General features: G+C 37.4%; 1 protein-coding gene across 1 annotated transcript in view; it reads right to left on the bottom strand.

Annotated features, from left to right (window-relative positions):
- FOXO1 (forkhead box O1) overlaps positions 1-17,633 on the bottom strand; it is a 39,287-nt gene that overhangs the window by 7,793 nt on the left and 13,861 nt on the right. Inside the window, exon 2 of the mRNA XM_072403842.1 lies at positions 123-1,456. Within this exon, the coding sequence (XP_072259943.1) occupies positions 134-1,456 (1,323 nt within the window). The 3' untranslated portion in view covers positions 123-133. The remainder of the gene's footprint in view (positions 1-122; positions 1,457-17,633) is intronic.

Below are 17,633 nucleotides of genomic sequence, written 5' to 3'. Positions count from 1 at the left end.
TGGCTAGTAAGCACATTTTTATTTATATATGCACATGCTAACTATACAAATAAAAAGAATTCCTTTCTACTTCTCCATTAGGTGTAATAAATTAAACACTTATTTTATAGCATCATACTTACTATATTCATCTTTAACCAGATACCCAGCTGTGTGTGGTGGGTGTGACACTGTGAGGAAAGCTTTGGTTAGGTAAAACACTATCAAAGTTAAAATCTGCTCCTCCATCCTCCATGAGGTCATTTCGAATAATAGATTCCATAGACTCCAAATCACATTCCAAGCTTTCAATCAACATGTCATCCAAGTCACTAGGCAACATCTCCTGGTGGAGAGAGACAATGCCAACTCTTCCAAAGCCATTGCAGCTATTTGAAGGGTAAGGATTCATGGTTGTCATTGGATGGTGTTGAGTCATAGGCACTTGTAATGAACTTTTCACTGTTGACAGGCGGTTAATGCCAGCACTGTGCGTCATGGTACTCCCGGTATGGGGCAAGGCACGACCATTGATAGACGTTTGATGATTATGTGGTTGATGTGTGTGGGCAAGGCTGTTTATTTTGTTATGGGGTGGCTGACTGCCATAGGCTGGCATTCCAGAATTAGATCCCATCATCACATTCTGACTCAAAACTCTACTGCTGGCTTGTGAAACAGCAGATTCTGAGGGGGGCAGTAAATCATTATGTGGTGGAGAATCTGCTGTAAGCAGTTCCTTCAACAGTCCAGCTGGAACATTATAAGGGCCTACAGGCCTGTAACCTGCTTTACTGTCCTGGACACTTTGCATAGGCATTTGTGACAGGGAGTTCATGCTAGCTTGAGCATAACCATACTTCCTGAACTCAGGGTCAGGGGATCCCATACTGGTGTTGGGAGATGTAAATAAATAACCAGACTGCTGCTGCATCATCGAGGCCGGTGAGGACTGCGTTGAAACAGTCATTGAGGTGTTCGGAGACAAAAGGTTCAGGTTATCTAAAAGGTTCTCCATGTTTTCAGAGTTTCCAATCTCTGAGAGGCTTGGCAAAGTAGATGCCAACTTGCTGGTTGAAGGAGGATACACTAAGTTATGTACATCAGGATCTCCAAGGTCATCCTCTTCAGGCATAATTGAGCTGGCATTAGAACTGGTCCTTGGCCGAAATGTGCTCCATGCATCAAAGTCGTCATTACTGTGGGAGCTGGGGCTACCGGGCCACTTAGGGAATTGTGACCCTGGGCTATCTCCACTCCCATCTTGACTTGCTTGGAGAGAAGCCTTTTTCTTGGCAGCTCTTCCTCTGCTCTTTGTAAATTTACTGTTGTTATCCATAGAAGCAGCTCGTCGTCTAGGAGACTTTCCATTCTTTCCACCTTCTGGATTAAGAATCCACCAAGAACTTTTTCCTGTGCCTTCATTTTGTACTCGTACAAACTTGCTGTGAAGGGATAGGTTATGCCGTATGGAATTCTTAAAAAAAAAAAAGAAATCAACAAAAAATTCTTATAATATATGTAACAAAAAGGGTAACCACAAAATAACAAAAAGTTACTAAGACTCAAAAGCAGTTACACCAGAGATCAAATATATATTTATATTGCATATAATACATCAAGGCACAAGACTTAATCTTAACTTTGATTAAAATACAGTTCTGGTCCTTCCAAAAAAGCAAATTTTAAGCATAATAAAAGCAGAAAATGTATACCTCTCTTTCAGCACAGTAGTAATGATTCCTAAACTTTAGCACGCATAAAACAAATTTTCATGGCTACTGGCCTAATTTTTGGTCTAATGTATAAAATCTGAAAAACTCTACTGGAGAATTTAAATGAAACATTGTATGGTATATTACATTTTACCTTTCTATACATTTATCGACAGAAAAAAGCTGCTGTTGAGCTGCTAAAGCAGTTGTAATATTTTGGAATGTGAATACTGTAGTTCACCTAAGACACTACACAGCCAGAAAGGTGACATTGGTTTAGCAATAACAATGAGCTCATTTTGCTTCCAGCCTGATCACTGGGCAATAAGTCATCATTGTCATTGATGACCAAGAAGTCCAGGAAGCAGAAAAACTAAACAAGGAAATGGTAAAATATTCTTACTGCCAACACAGTATTGGGAATAGTGTGCTAATGACAAGTGGTTGAAAAAAAAAAAATCCTTCAGCAGGTATCTAAAATAATTAGTTTGTGTGCATATTAGTAGAGCTTTAAAGGAATTATGCTTACATTTATTAAGCACCTAAATCACATAATTTGTTTCCATTACAATAGCATACATACAGATTTGTGGTTTCTACCCATAGTGGTTACCTGAACATCTGCCAAACAGTTTGGAGAAGTTTTCATTTTCCCATTTTGTTGGAAATTTCCATATGCACAGGCTAAAAAGGGAAGCTGTGCAAGGTATACTTGTATATAGGTAGGTATCTCTCTGTCTGTGGGTAGTGTTGGATTACTTAAAATAAGGCATGCCAAGAAAAAATCCTGGCTAAATACAGTGTAATAATCATACCTAGGGATCACTAACTGAATAACACTAATCAAATGTGCCAATACAAAAACTGACATTCAATAAATATCTTAGAACACCAGTTACTGTAGAAAGGACATCTAGGGTCAAAGATGTTGTTACCAAAGCCAAAAAATAGAATATTGAGGGGGGGAAAAAAAACCCACATTTCCGAACAGGAAAATGCCTGCTTGGCTCATTATACAGATTCCTGTTTTGATTTAAAAAAACAAAAAAACAGCAGGTTTATTAAAGCAAAAATACATTTAATGAAATAGGTTGGAAAAGATCAAGAAAGCCTTATATGTGTGTATTGTGTACAGAACACAGGTGGATCTTCAAAATGACAGCGATTGCACAAATTATTACTTTCTAAATATGAAACTGGTACCCGCTAACCAAAAAGCAAGTCTGCATTCTACAACAGGAAGAAGATACTGCTCAGCATATTACTGTAGGGATGAAATATGGATGGCTACCAGATGAAAGGAATGTGGCTATTACTTTTAGAATTACATTTGACAAATTTGCTAAATATTCTGCATAAGCAACACCGTAGCACACATGAGCATTATTACAGGATAGGAAGTTGTTCTTAGACATCCTTTTTTTTGATTTACTAGTCCGTGATTCAGAACATTAATCACATATATAAAGAAGATACCTCAATGTTCTACTGGCTGCATGCTTTTTCCATGAGAGTGATTGGAAACCTTTAAGGTGAACTAAAGTTCCAAATTTTTTAAATGCTTGGTCAGGCTGGTGTGAGTACAGCGTGTTTATTTATAAAGAATTTGCAGCTTTCAGACAGCTTTGAGCAAACTTGTACACAATTGGTTTAAAGACTTCAACAATAATACTCATTTAAAACGGATAATATATCAACTGATCTTACTTTTATAGTGTTGATACAGCACACTGAAATTCACAAATTCCCAGCAGCCTAAAGATACAGCTTTATGTTTTGCCTAAAGGATTCCTGAATAGATGCCATATTATTAGAACAGCACTTGAGATGCATTCGGACAATATCTTGTCATGTTTATGACTATATATGCTTGAGATTACTTTGGAACAAGGCGGCATAGACGGCTCAGTGCTTGCACAGGGCTATGCAGAATTATGGCCAGGAATGTGTGAAATAACTAGAACAAAATGGCTGAAATGAATAGAGCCTTCAGCCTGGGAAACTAAATCTAGCAGCCAAAGCATTAACTGTTCGTCTCTTCACATACACCATTCCAGAATGGACTGGCACTATGCTATCATGTACTCATCTGGTTAACTCAGATGTTCTGCAGGCTATATTACAGGGGGGGGAAAAAAAAAAAAAAGTATCACGCACTTAATTGTGCAACGATTAGGACGAAAAATATCCACACACATGACTAGAGCCGAATTGGTTTAACAATATAACTAAATGATGTTTAAGTCAATGAAGCTGGCATGGATCTGGTTTTATTTCCTTCATTTGCTGAGTGGTGAGATGTGATTGCTGAGGAATGCTCCATGGATGCAATAATTTTTTTAATGTTTCTTATGATTGCCAATTGCACAGATGCCTCTGAAACAGTTCATTATATATGAAGATTCAAAGTTTAGGTTGGCAAAATGAATATGCACAGAACAGCTGAAGTAACATTTTTGACAAAATTTAATAAAGCTACCTATACTTTAGCTGCCTAGTGCACAAATGTCTGATCAGATTGGCGAGCAAATATCCTTTATATGGCTAGTTGTGAATTTTTTTGCCATTATGAAAATTACTGAATGGCTGAGATTAAAGACAGATATAATAAGCAGGTGTGCACAAACAGTAACTGTGCAACTGTCCAGGCATTTTGTTCACCCTTCACCATAAGGCCATGTACACACGTCTAATGAATCTAGCCCAATATGAGCTGCAGCAGTGATAGATCCACGAACGACAGACAATGAATGACTGCAACAAAAGTGAAGGGAGGAGAGCACAGTGGGGTGCTGCTCCCCCTCTACATAGAACAGAACAGTGCTGTATGTACAGAGTACACTCAATCATATTTCAAAAAGTAAAGGATTCCTGAAAAGAACATAACTTTTAGCTTGATGATAAATTAAATTTGACTAATGCTGTAGATTTAAATGTGGTGTTGCTGTTGGGGTTTCGAGAAATGGTCCAATGGAAATGTTCGTCCAAACTGATGGGACAGGCAAGGATAAAAATTCCTATGGTATGGCATTAGGGAATGTGTATGACCAATTTTAGGTTCAATGTAAATAATTGTATTACAATATATTTGGAATAAATTATTTCCAAAACAGTTAAAGTAACAGGTCTCTGATATTACTTTACATTAGTGAATCACCTAATTTTATCCACCCAATATTCAACAAGCAGCCTTTTTCATGGTAAATATGGGACTCCAGTCTTACTAAAAAAAAAAAAATAGATAAAAAGCGTTGTACACAGCGAAATGTAGGAAACCTTTAAAAAGTAAAACTAAAATGCTTTAAAAACAGAATAAATTATCTCTGTATGATCCACAGATGACAATCAGGATACAAAAGAAAATGTGTCTGCACCAAAAATAAACACTTATTTAAGGTCACAAATTTTTCTAGGCTGTGCAGGAAATTTGCATGGGATAGGAAGATGTCCCCAAGAGCAAGCAGTTGTAGAACAATTTACTACAGAGATGCAATCATACTACAGAGGAGTTATTCTGTAGAATATAAAGAGATATAGTTTTCTCATAGCAATGAATGCAAATACACCCGTTCAGCTTTCCACCATTTTCAGTTTTAACTTCCCTTTGAAGCACTTTAGCAAAGGGCACATCCTCATTCCTATTAACAGTACTGAAGGGTTTGTGTATAGAATCTTCTCTTGGCTCAACACCCTCATGGCTCATGAATCCCCTTTCCCCCCTGTAAGCCGTTCCTCCACATACTCATTAGCATTCTCCACTTGCTTCTGAAATGCTCCCCCATTAATGTAATCCTGTCCTTAAGGTGGAAGTACAGAGCCTGTGGAGGCTTTGCATGGACAGGAATCGAAGTTGGATCACCCTTACAGCATGAAAAGCTGTGCATACTCACCTGCATAAAGTTTACTGCCATGTTATAAAACACACCCTACAGACAAAGCACTGTCCTAAGCTACTAAACAGGACACACAACTTACATTTGTAATACAAGCATATAAACTTGCATTAAAATGAACTTCGACCTATATTCATGAGAATAGTTAGTCCTATATGTGTATTTTGGTACACTGCTCAAGCAACATGTCAGGAAAGCGAAAGTCAGCATTAAGCCGAGTTGTATGATGTCCATTACATTAACGTAACTGTAGATGAACTATGTTCAGTCACTTGTGAGAAGAAAATTAGAAGGATGCATGACTGCCTTCCATGATTAGTAAATCCTGCCATTATTGAAATTTATATCAAAGGTTCTCCAATACTACTGATTGTACTGAATGACTACTGCCGATTGTATATTTTATATATTTTATTACAAAATACATTTACAGGAAATAGGTAGATAAATTTGAACCTGAGGTCATTTATAGTTTCCTAATCCAATGCTTTCTCTTCATATAACATCTTGAGGTCATTTTCTACAGTACACACTCCACAGAATGCTTGGGTGCTTTAAAATCCATCAAGCTTCTTTACGGAATGGCTCCAGAACTTAGCTCTGCCAACCAAGACTTGTACTTGGCACCATTATTATGATGGCCCAATTCTTTGGACAGCAGTGGCACTTGGCACCAAAACAGAATGGGCAAGGGACTTTTCTTTCTTACAATTCATGGAAAGACATTATAGACAGGATATCACCATTTTCAAACCACTACATTACAGGTTAAAAAAAGTTTGAATAATCTGTGCTGGAAAGTGGGCATTTGTGTGATTTAGTTTTAATGATTTTTTGAACCACACAGAGGAACTTGGCAAGGCGGTGCATCATACAGACAAATTAAGAAATGTAATACAGTTCACACCATTATCAGCTTCACATATTAGTCTCTTAGCTGTGGTGTATTAATACATTTCCTGAGGACTAAAGGGGAAAAAAAAAGCCTTATATTTATTATTAAGGACAGTGGGAAGTCAGGGTTTTACAATCAGTGGCATGCACTGCTACTGCTGACAATTCCTGTTTCTGTCATCTAGGACAAACATGTACAGCAAGTTGACTGCTTTCTTAAAAGTGATGACTGCCAGTGCCCCCAAAAAGTCCCAAGAACACATGTAAAAACAAGAAGGCAAAAATCCAGTAAAGTAGAGGGTGAGCACATGAGCACTAGACTCAGGAAATGAAAAGATTTTCTAGTAATGTCCTTACATGCCCAGTGAGATGTCAAACCCATGGTGCACATGAGCAAGGAGCCCTTGCTGATCTTTCCCCACCCCAGGCTCACCTGTCCCATATTCAGAAGTGTTTCCTATACAATGTATGATTACTAGATAGTGTAATCTGTTTTGAGTAGCGACATGAAATAACTGTGAATGTGCAGGGGATAATCTTTGTATCAGACAAATAGTATATAGCAATGCAGATCAAAACAGACAGGCAAGAATCCTATACTGAGGAAAATACATTGCCTGTCTTTTCTGCATTGAAAAGCTTGCCTGACTGCAATTTATTTATTTTTCCTTTAGTTTAAAGCTCCAATTTTGTGCCATAATTCCTAGAATTATTCACTATGTTTACTTGCAGCCTCCAGAAAGCAGACACCTGCCATTCTGTTACAAGTTCAGTTAACTTACTTTCCAGAAGTTCATTCAGCCTTGGACAGCTGTTCTCCTACACTAAATAAATAAAACGTAGCTGTTAGCAGTGGTCATTCATGTATGACTGGCCAGGAAGAAAAAAAAATAAGTAAAAATACATTTGCAGGTGTGTAGAAACCGTTGTAAACAGGAACAAAAACTCTTGAATGGCAAGGAAGTGACAGCTCATAAATGGGTATGAATAATTAAGTATCTGAAATTCAGTATTATCTTAATAAGCAATACAGGGTTGCTTTCACTTTTTGTTAAAATGAAAATAACAAATGTTTTCCAGGACAAAACCATGGCAGGAACAGTTCCAGGATAAAGTTTAATGAAACCGATCGATAACCTGGACAGCTTATTCCAGCACATCGATGACAAACAGAAGAGTTATCTGATGTGAATGACGTCCACCCACAAACATGTTGTAAGATGCATTCCGTCTGCAGTTCATGGTTCATACTCGGCAAAACAACTCATCAGGTGAGGCACAACAAACTTCCAAAACAATTCAAATTACTCAAATATTGGTAGCTAGCCTGGTAAACATTTGTTGCAGGTTTGAATGGCTTATAACAGACTTCAATTATTAAAATGTGAATTAATGTTCATTGTTTTTCCACAGTTATGATTCAGATTCAAAGTAGAAACCACTTGGGGGCTGTGAGAAAATCCCAGTTCTTATTAATATTTTTACAGAAAGCAGTTATCCTTCTTGCCTAGATCACCTTTACAAAAGCAACCCTTCCCCAGCACCAAAACTGTGCAGAAATTCAAGTAAATGTTACTAATGCCTTGGAGAATATTGGCTGTGCCCGAATAGTCAAACCACATAAGACTTATGAGACAATCACCTGAATTAGGAAATGTTTGTATATTAGTCTCTAGTACCAACTGTACAGTCATAGCCAGCAGAGAAAAGATTTCACTCAGTCTGTAGTAGGTTGAGACTTAAGGCATCAGTTAAGGTCTCTGCCCTAAAGCATCACACATTTTATGCAAGTGCAAAAAAATCTTCAGAATAAATGGCACCTGGAGTCATTTCAACCCAAAAGACTGAAGTTAATTTAGTCATAGAAATAAACTTTGCCTTAAAGCAGGTATTAGGGAATGGGGGGGGTTGTGTAGTCTATCTTGTAAAAAAAAAAAAAGTGTCCTGGCAGCGTTTTAATACTGGCACTCTGAAATGAAATACCCATTTTTGTTGTTTTACTTAGTCTTGCACAGTTGTACAGGATCTTTTCCTTAAATTGCTGACTTAAAATTGCACACACTCAGCTAAGTAACATAACTTTTTCAAAGGCTACAATAAAAAAAAAATCTCAGCTGTTCTCCTTTAGGCCAGGCTTTAGATCTGTCTGGTAAAACAACAGTATGATGCAACTCTAGGCATATGGAATTGCACCAACCTACCTTGCCACCAAACCTCAGAGGCATACTTCTTTTGGTGAAGAATGGATTTTTATTGTGGATTTTAAAATGTGGACCTTTAGTACCACTTTAACCCAGGGAGACAATGGCTGAAAAAAAAGGTAATTCATGAGTAATCCTTTGGGGAAAAAACAAACTGCCCTGTTTCTGTCATTAAGAATTTGGCAATTTTGCTGCACTGCATCAAAACATGGAGGAGGATGAATCACGGCAGAAGTCACAGTTCTATAAATAGGTCAAGTTATCCTTTCATGTAGCTAATAGTACTGCCTACCTATTAGCCATCCTTCCTCCCACTGCCCGCTATAATGAGCTAGCTCTAGGCTAGTATAAGATACTTTCATCCAGCAATCTGCTCCAACAATAGGTGGGGACTGCCAGGAACACACACAGATCATACATAAAACATTTTTAAAGATGTCCTACTAAGAAGTGGGGGGGTAACACAGAGGGTGTTCACATCTAAACAGGACAACCCTAAATACAGGATATAGACGGGCATTCCATGGACTAGTAATAACAGAATAGGCATAATGTATATTCAACAAAGGAATGCCCGGTTTTCTATCATTTGCTTCCTGTTAGCATGAACAACAGGCTAGCACTTACTTTGAAGTTTCATTCAGAATGACCTTTACCCTAGAAGTACAAAGAATGAGACCCTGCAACGCCTCTATGGGTGGGAGAAAAAAAAATGACTTTTGGTGAGAAGACATTATTATTAACAAGTACTAAAAACGTACTAAAAGTTCTACAGAGATCTGTTGTTACAAACATAACATAACATCACGCTTTTCATTTTTTTTTTTTTTTTATATAGAGGGCAATAACACCTTTTTCCACAGTGTTGCATTTTCGCTGGGCTTTGCTCCTGAGATCACACGCAAGGGAGCAGGGTTTCAGTCAGAAAAGGATTACCCCCCGTTTTGGTTAGCAAGGTAATTATTTCTGTTCCCAGTTATGATTCTGCCCTGTGTGGCCTGAAAAGGCCAAAAGCTCGGTGATATCAAATTGTAAAAAAGAAAATATTTTAAAGACCTCTCGCTGCAACAATGTAATATGTGAAGGACAGTGGAATAGTTTTTGAGGATATATGCTAGTAATGTGATTGCAGTTAAAACTGTAATGTAACTGTGATTCTAAAAAGACGTAGAAAGCTGAAAGAGTGAAGTTTTTATTTTTGGCCCAGAAGGCATAACTTGAGGCTCAAACGCATGTGTGTACTAGAACAGTACATGGCTGTGTGGTGCCGGGCAGAATCACACATTGAAGAACTAGAGAAAATGAAAAGCAAGTATTTTAATGTGAACGAGGAGAGAATGTGTGGTATGTTTAAAGGACAACTTTTTAAAAAAAAAGTTCAAAATAATTTTGAACGCCAAATGAAAACGGTTACCTTCTTTTACAGTGAAAGTAGACCTATAAACAAAATACACCAGCAATCTCCTATATCCATAAGGTAGATCCAACACTTCCAGGTAGCACCGGAGCATAAAGCATTTGTCCTGCTCTTGGTAACCAGATTCCAGCTAATCTTGTTTTATAGAACAGTGGTCTCTGTAGGCAGCGGACTGTTATAAATGCCAGGCATAAATAACATTACCAATACATAAAATGGCAAATTCAAAAAACTTTTCCTGCTTTAAGCACAAAGTGAGTGAGTTTAAACAATACTATGGTTAGAATATTTCCACAATGTCAAACATTTCACCAAGGTTCATATTTACAAAAGTCCTAAAGCATGGTAAAGCGTACTTTGAAAACACCTCCAATGGGTTAATAAATAAAACATACCATCTGACTTTATAACCTTTAACCTTTGCCCAAGCAGCCAGAGAAGTGACCTAAAAACACAGCTACCCAAAAATTCATGGCAGTGTTTATTTAATAGAGTTGAAAGAATCACGCTTAGCACAATATACATATATTACAGAAAAAAACTTTACCGACACTGCCCAAGATGTACAGCTTAAAGCTAAAGAGGAAGGAAACCAATGATATGATTGGCCACTACCTTTAGCAGGACCCTTAAAAGCAGGATATTATCCTGATAACAAAAAGTGAGGGTCAGCATAGTTTACTATTGCTTTCTTACCGTGCTGCCAACCCTCCACAAAGAAAAATATATGGAAATGTGCTTGCATTGTTTCTAGGTGGATTGCCACGTACAGGATTTAACTTATATCAACAGGGGGAAATAAAAACAATGTTGGAAAAAAAAAAATAACAGAAAAAGAAGAAGTTTTAAACAAAGAGTTCAAATTAAATAATAAAAAAAAACATGCATACTGGTTGAGAAAATATTTGGCGGCAGCATCTAATTTCTTTGGGACATCTATTCACAATTAGAATTTCCCATGTTATAAAGGTAGAGAAAGGCTGCCCTAGATCATGGAATCTTGTAAATGTATGGAAGAAGGCTTGCAAGAGAGAACTCTATGATGAGAAAATATTAAAGCATGTTACAGTAGGTGCATGTTGAAAAAGGTACATTCTGCCAATAGTGATATGTGAATCCATCACATACAATATATGAGCCACAATAAAACCCTTTACCAACATTGCTACATTTAGTTATATTGGTTCTTAGTGTAGGTTAGATTTCTTGTAACCAATGCCCTACACGTTTGCCAAAGTAATTTTATTACCACCATTAAAGGAAATAATTCTGAAAATATAAGGAAAAGTAAGCCCTGGAGCCTAGAAGAGGAACGACAAGGTGGAGGTGCAGCATGACAGGTTTTAAAGGGGTTCAGATACAAAGGAGTTAAATGAGGAGGCAATGAGAAGAACACAAAGCAGGGAATGGTTAATGGTGGCTTTGGTAAGGCAGGGAACAGAAATGTTATAAAGGCAGGAAGGGGTCAGAAACTTTCAGAAAGCATTGAGCAGCTGAAAGATTCCTGCCCAGCCATCCCTGTATGATGGTTTTGAGGTTGTTTGGGGTTAGGCCACATGTAGGGGAGCTGCAGATGGAGAATATTAGCACCTGAGGCAGAGTAGTGCACCTGGAGGGATAATAATTGGAAGTGTGTACGTAGCTTTAGTCTGTGTGCCCAATTTGCTGACTGGAGTTCATATTTAAAAGTTGCAAATATTTTTAAATCGGCAAGTACATAGGTACCAAACTCTTTACAGAAGCAGAGGACTATGCATAAATACTTTTATAACATTTCAATTTCCTCATGAGGAAGAAGTGAAGCCATCTTCTGCTAATACAAAGGTAAGCCTTAACCTGAGTTAGCCTTCTGTACTGTACCTTGGACATACCTAAATGAGATTATTACCTAGTAAAACTGAAAGTAATTGTCATCCCTGTCTGAGCATTCCAAGCTGACAATACAGCCAGGCAACACTTGCCACACCTTATTTTAATGATACTTAGCATATCTGGTTAATGTGTCCCAGCCTTAGTAATTCATAGCAGTCATAAAAGCCCATTATTCACAGCCAAACACATTCTTATGCTAACACGCAACGCACTGACTCCACATAATAGGCTGAAATTCTACATCCTTCTTCTCAAATACCACAACTCAAGGCATTTCAGTCTTCTAGGTTTAAAAAGAAGAAGCCCAACAATTCTTTTGGTCCAAACAATAAAAGAGAAAAACAGAGTGCGTTTTTTGCCCATGATCAGGGGTTAGGAATTTTGTCAGGCTTCAATAAACAAGTCGCTGTAAGTGTTACGCAGGTCAGTGCGGCTTTCAGTCCAAGTATGTCACAAACCTACCAGCCAATGACCCTATATACAGCAGCAATGGACAGCATGCCTTTTTCAAGGCCATTTCAGATTACCAAGGCAGCAAAACAGTGCTTTTGTATCATTTAACTTGTTGCTAAAAGCTTACAAAGAAAAAAAAAAAGTACTACCAGAACAAAAACATCCTAAGTGGCTACAACAACCTGTATGTTAATTCATGGCACTAACTTTCGGAAGCTTTATTCCCAGGGTCGTAAAGAATATCAAACCCATGAAGAATCTATCAGGTAGTTAATTCTAATATATGACTTTTAGACAATATCTAGAAACCAGGCACTAACTTTAACAAACTATTTTCAAACAAGCTGGTTTCCTATTGAAGTCAGGCATTGATGGATATAAAAAGTTTCTTAGAAGAAAAAACTGCAAAGCCTTGGCCATCAAGCAAAGTAATTGTCCTCTCCAAAAACTGGGCCTTTAGGTGACACTAAATTTGAACAGTACATATGTATTGCATGTATTGTAATAATATGAATGGGCAGCAAGGTGCCTCAGTGCCTAGCACTCTGGCCTTTGCAGTGCTAGGTCCTAGGTTCAAATCTGGCCCAGGACATTATCTGCATGGAGTTTGCAGGTAAAATATTTATAGTTTTGTTTAAACAAGCTTTAGTATCATTGCCATTAAGCATGCCTTGAATATAGCATATCCTGCACATGCATCAGTAGGAAGAATGTAAATGAAAAGTAATGTAAAAAAAATTGTATTTTAGATTAGAAATTTAAAAACATTTATCAAACATATACAAACTGGAGCTTTCAGTGTTATATGGGGTAATATGAACACATTTAGCAATCATTAAGACAGCCTTTTTCCACCAATTCGCTCTTTTATATGTATAGGATAAAGACACAATAGGGTCAATTTAAAATGTGTTCTTCCAAGATTTACCATATTTCACACTGAAATCAACAACAATGCGTGAATTACAATTTACACATTTTTCTTTTTGAATCCAATGTAAAAAAAAATGTCAATATTGGGTAAAAATTGGGCAAACCATGGGTAAAACTATAACCGTGTTGGTATTTCTCCCTGTAGAATAGGTATGCAAAATTGTTGTGACCAGTGCATGCTAAATAGGGTGTAGAGTTTAGCAACGGAGGCACAAAAATGCTTTACTTGCCCTACAACTCATTTATTGCTGAACTATGGGCAGAATTATTGAAAAACAGAACAATCCAAATATACTAGCTATCGGCTGCAAACGTCCCAAAGCATCAATAGGACTTGTAGTAGGTAATGACAACCAACTTGTAAAAAAGTGTAACATCGCTCTCCTCAAAAACCTCCACCTTCCACAAGCCCGATACCCAGATAATCTGAATGTAAATTATGTCGGAGGCATTTCAATATGTTTCTGCCCAAGTAATTATAAGAAAAACACTTTGTTTTGGTTGTATTTGGGATGAGGGAACTTTATAAGAGATTAAAAGGGTTCTGTACCTGAGCGTTAGAATAAAGAAGCAAGAAGGTATTCGGTTTAGCTTTTAAAGATCTCTCCGTGTTCCAAAGTGTATCAGGGATTCACGCTGCCAGTTTTGGGTTTAGTACAGAAAGTCCCATATGTAAAGAGACTGTCAAATCAAAGGAGATCAGTTCCTTGACCCCCTGCGGTAATTATGGTGGATAATGGGCAGTTAATGCAAATTCTATTGAAACACATCTGTTCTGCATGGCAAAGACACTCTAGTTTAATGTGGTAAAGCATTTACATTATCTTAAAACAAAAAAAAAAAAAAAAGATTTACATTTTAGCTTAAAGAATGAGACAACTATACAAATACAAAGAACAAAAAGTTAGGTCACCAAATACAACTCATCCCTGTTAAATAGCCTATATATAAATTTTTCAGTACGTGGAATATTTACACAAAGTTGATGCTGCTTTAGTCATCTCCTAATGAACAAGAGCGAGCCAATACCCACACCCAGACACCTAATTCTAATGTTATAACATCTCGATGGATTTATTGGGCACCCAGCAAGTTACTAGAAAGCCTACCTGCTATTAAGAATCCGTACAATGAGAGGTGTAATCTAAAATAATTCATGGCTTAATATACTAGCCAGGGGCAGCCTTTTAAGTATCAAACACAAGTATCTAAATATTTACAGCAAGTATTGTTTGCTTGGCACTGCCAAAAAGTAAAAACTATTAAGTGTTCAGGCCAAGTGAGAATCAATGCAGAAAGACAATAAGAAGCAGGTAATCTTCAGACCTGGCGTCCAAGGTTTCTGCCTTAACCTGTTGCTTGCGATTAGATTTTTAAACATCTCAGTGTCAGCATGTTTGTGGTGAGTCAGAGCTGAAATAATAAATGGTCCATTTTCCACGCTTGTAGAGGAAATACATCATGGTTCATTGTGGATCACTCGCGGGCTGTTTTTACAGGAAAGTGTAAAAATAACCCAGTCATTCTGCTTTGGTGCTTGTATTTTTTGTTTAACAAAGCCCCTGGTGAAACCAATTTCATACAGAAGAAATGTGTTTTCAGTATAGGCCTGAACAAAAACAATGAGCGGCAAACAAAAAAACACAGAAAAAGTGGCATAAACAGCTTGAAAGAGAAACAAGTGAAGCAATGAACATTGAAGTGTGCCAAAAAAGGAATATAATTGATCCACACAGCAGCACAAACAACTGCTGCCGATTTTCAAAACTGGTCTTTTGATATGAAGGGAAAACTGCCAAGTCTTGGACCAGATTGTATCTTTATTTTTGTTTTTGACCTGGGCTGTTTGCAGGTGTATTTTAGTAGAGCATAAACTAGTTTGGCAGTGAGGTCAAGCATAGGTCGGTGGGCAGCATAGGGATCTCAATTGACACAAATAAATCAGTATAAGTTGGTTCACCTTCTGAGAATTTGTACCCTTTTTTTAATGTATTTCTTCATGCTTACCTATGAGACCTCAGACCTTCTACAAGAGTGACCTAAGAGATTATAAACGGTCATTTCTGAAATGGTTCTAAAAATCCCACTTCCCTGGATGATGTTCTGTGATCCCGGCTTTAATGCCTTCAGAATTTCTGACCCAGAATGTGTTCAGCTCAGGTGTTTAGCTAATTGCACTTTATATCAGTTAGCAGTTTGTTTGTTTTAGATGTTTGACAAACCAAAAGATCAGCTTTACACCCAAGTAATCAGCATTCTTCAAAATGAGTTCAGCATGGCAGGTTTCTTAATCTCTCCGCTTCTAGAGGCCATCTGAATGTGTGTTCTTCAACTGAAGTTATGACGGTCAGTGAAATCATTGGGCTTGACAGCCATTCACCAAAACAATTTGTCACCAACAGTTTAATGGCATGCTTTTAAACATTGGTTAAAAACAAATTGCATCTGTATATAATGTATATGACTTTCTATATTGCTCTTCAGTCACTACCATATTCAGCACTTATTCAGTCTTAATAGTCATTTATAAAAGTCCAACTTGTAGGTCACGCGCCCACTAACGCGGTGTTCTCCAAAGCACATACATTGCCGTCCGTGCCTGTTAAATTGCATTTACTCTGAACAGCCAGTTTATTTGAAAAGGCGCCCAATGCACCACATATCACTGAAAAACTGCACAGATGTCCAAAGTATAACATTTTTGAAGGGGGGAGAAAAATATTCAATACAATTTCTGCTGTTCCATCAAGAACATCTTTACCAACACTTTAGTTCCCAATCCTCATGCCTACTGGACATTTGAGGGACAAAACATGATTATTCAGAGAGATTAGAGGTAGGAATAGTTAATACTGTATGTAAAGATATCTGAAGGCACCTTTATTAACCAAATAGTAAGGAAATATGTCATGTCACATCCATACTATAAGTTACTGGAAAGTCCAGCTGGGAATAGTCGTCCAGGAATCTTTAGGAACATCACAAGCAAGAGCTGTCTGTCTGCATTATGTTATCAGCTTGCAGTGTTGTTCTGAATGAATACTTTAATCTATCACAAGTCATTTTTAACAGGCATGCATGCTGTTGGATGCAACACTAAGTAAGCAAACAAACTGGGAGAAATCAGGCAAATGTAGGTTTTAAACATGATGTCTTCAAATGTATATCAACTTGTAATAGCAGTAAATTATATAAAGGTTTACAAAGTCAAAACATAATTATGACAGTTTATACCAAAATCAGGCCTGGATATTCCCTTTAAAATCTGGAATTGAGGTCCCTAATCAAGCCCCACCTCTTAAACCTGACTGACCCTGGCCGACCCCTTTCACTCATTGAATTGTAGCTGTCTCTATCACAGGGACTTAGCATCACATGTGAGATATTCACACACTGATGGGTGACAAAGAAAGAACTGGGGAAGGCAAAATATATTCATAATAACTTTACATGCAGGTGGCACCCAATCCCAGCTTTCACTGTCTGCTCGTGGTTCTGACGTACATTTGGGAACCATTTAGCATGCCAAGCATCAGCCTATAAACCTACACCAAAAAGAATTCAGTGCCTCCTGAGCTCCAGCACAAGGTGTATGTCTAGAGAAAGGCTGATAATTAGATCACAAAACACCAACATGTGTGAAACTAACTGCAGGTCTTGTTACAATTTTGTTTAGGTTGCTCGATAGCAAATAACATAACAATTGGAAGAAGCTTTACATCCACTCTTAGACAGCAATTACTTATCGGTATAGTTATTACCCAACTATAATTGGTACATTTAATCTTGCAGCGTTGGCAAAAGCTAAATAGTAAAGATTAACTTTCCCTAATATAAATGAAGAACTGTCTGGCAGAAGTATTTTTTTTCCAAACAAGTGAATATCTTTTAAAATGGTAAAGTTGTTAAGATGACAAAGCAAATTCCTCAACAAATTTCTAAAGCACACAGACTAGAAAAGTACTACGGGGAAGGGGCATCATTGACTTGGTATAAACACCAAAATTTTTCACTACATGTATATAACTAGAACTGTACATTATGGCAAGACCCACACCATAAAAAAGATTGTGATCAGTGGAGTTTATTATCGGTGAGACATCCAAAGAACAAAGAGGTTAACAAAAATGTAACTAACTGCTATGTATACAGATGCACTACACTGCACATATTTTCTAATAACTGACAAAAAAGAAAGATGTATTAGTTTATTTTTATGGAATACTGCACTATTCACAAGGTCCTTTAAAAAAAATGTGTTCTACCGTATATCTTA

Source organism: Pyxicephalus adspersus, chromosome 1, assembly GCF_032062135.1.
Source record: "Pyxicephalus adspersus chromosome 1, UCB_Pads_2.0, whole genome shotgun sequence".
Classification (NCBI taxonomy): Eukaryota; Metazoa; Chordata; class Amphibia; order Anura; family Pyxicephalidae; genus Pyxicephalus; species Pyxicephalus adspersus.
The sequence above is the reverse complement of the archived record's forward strand: the minus strand, read 5'-3'. Positions and strand labels throughout refer to the sequence as shown.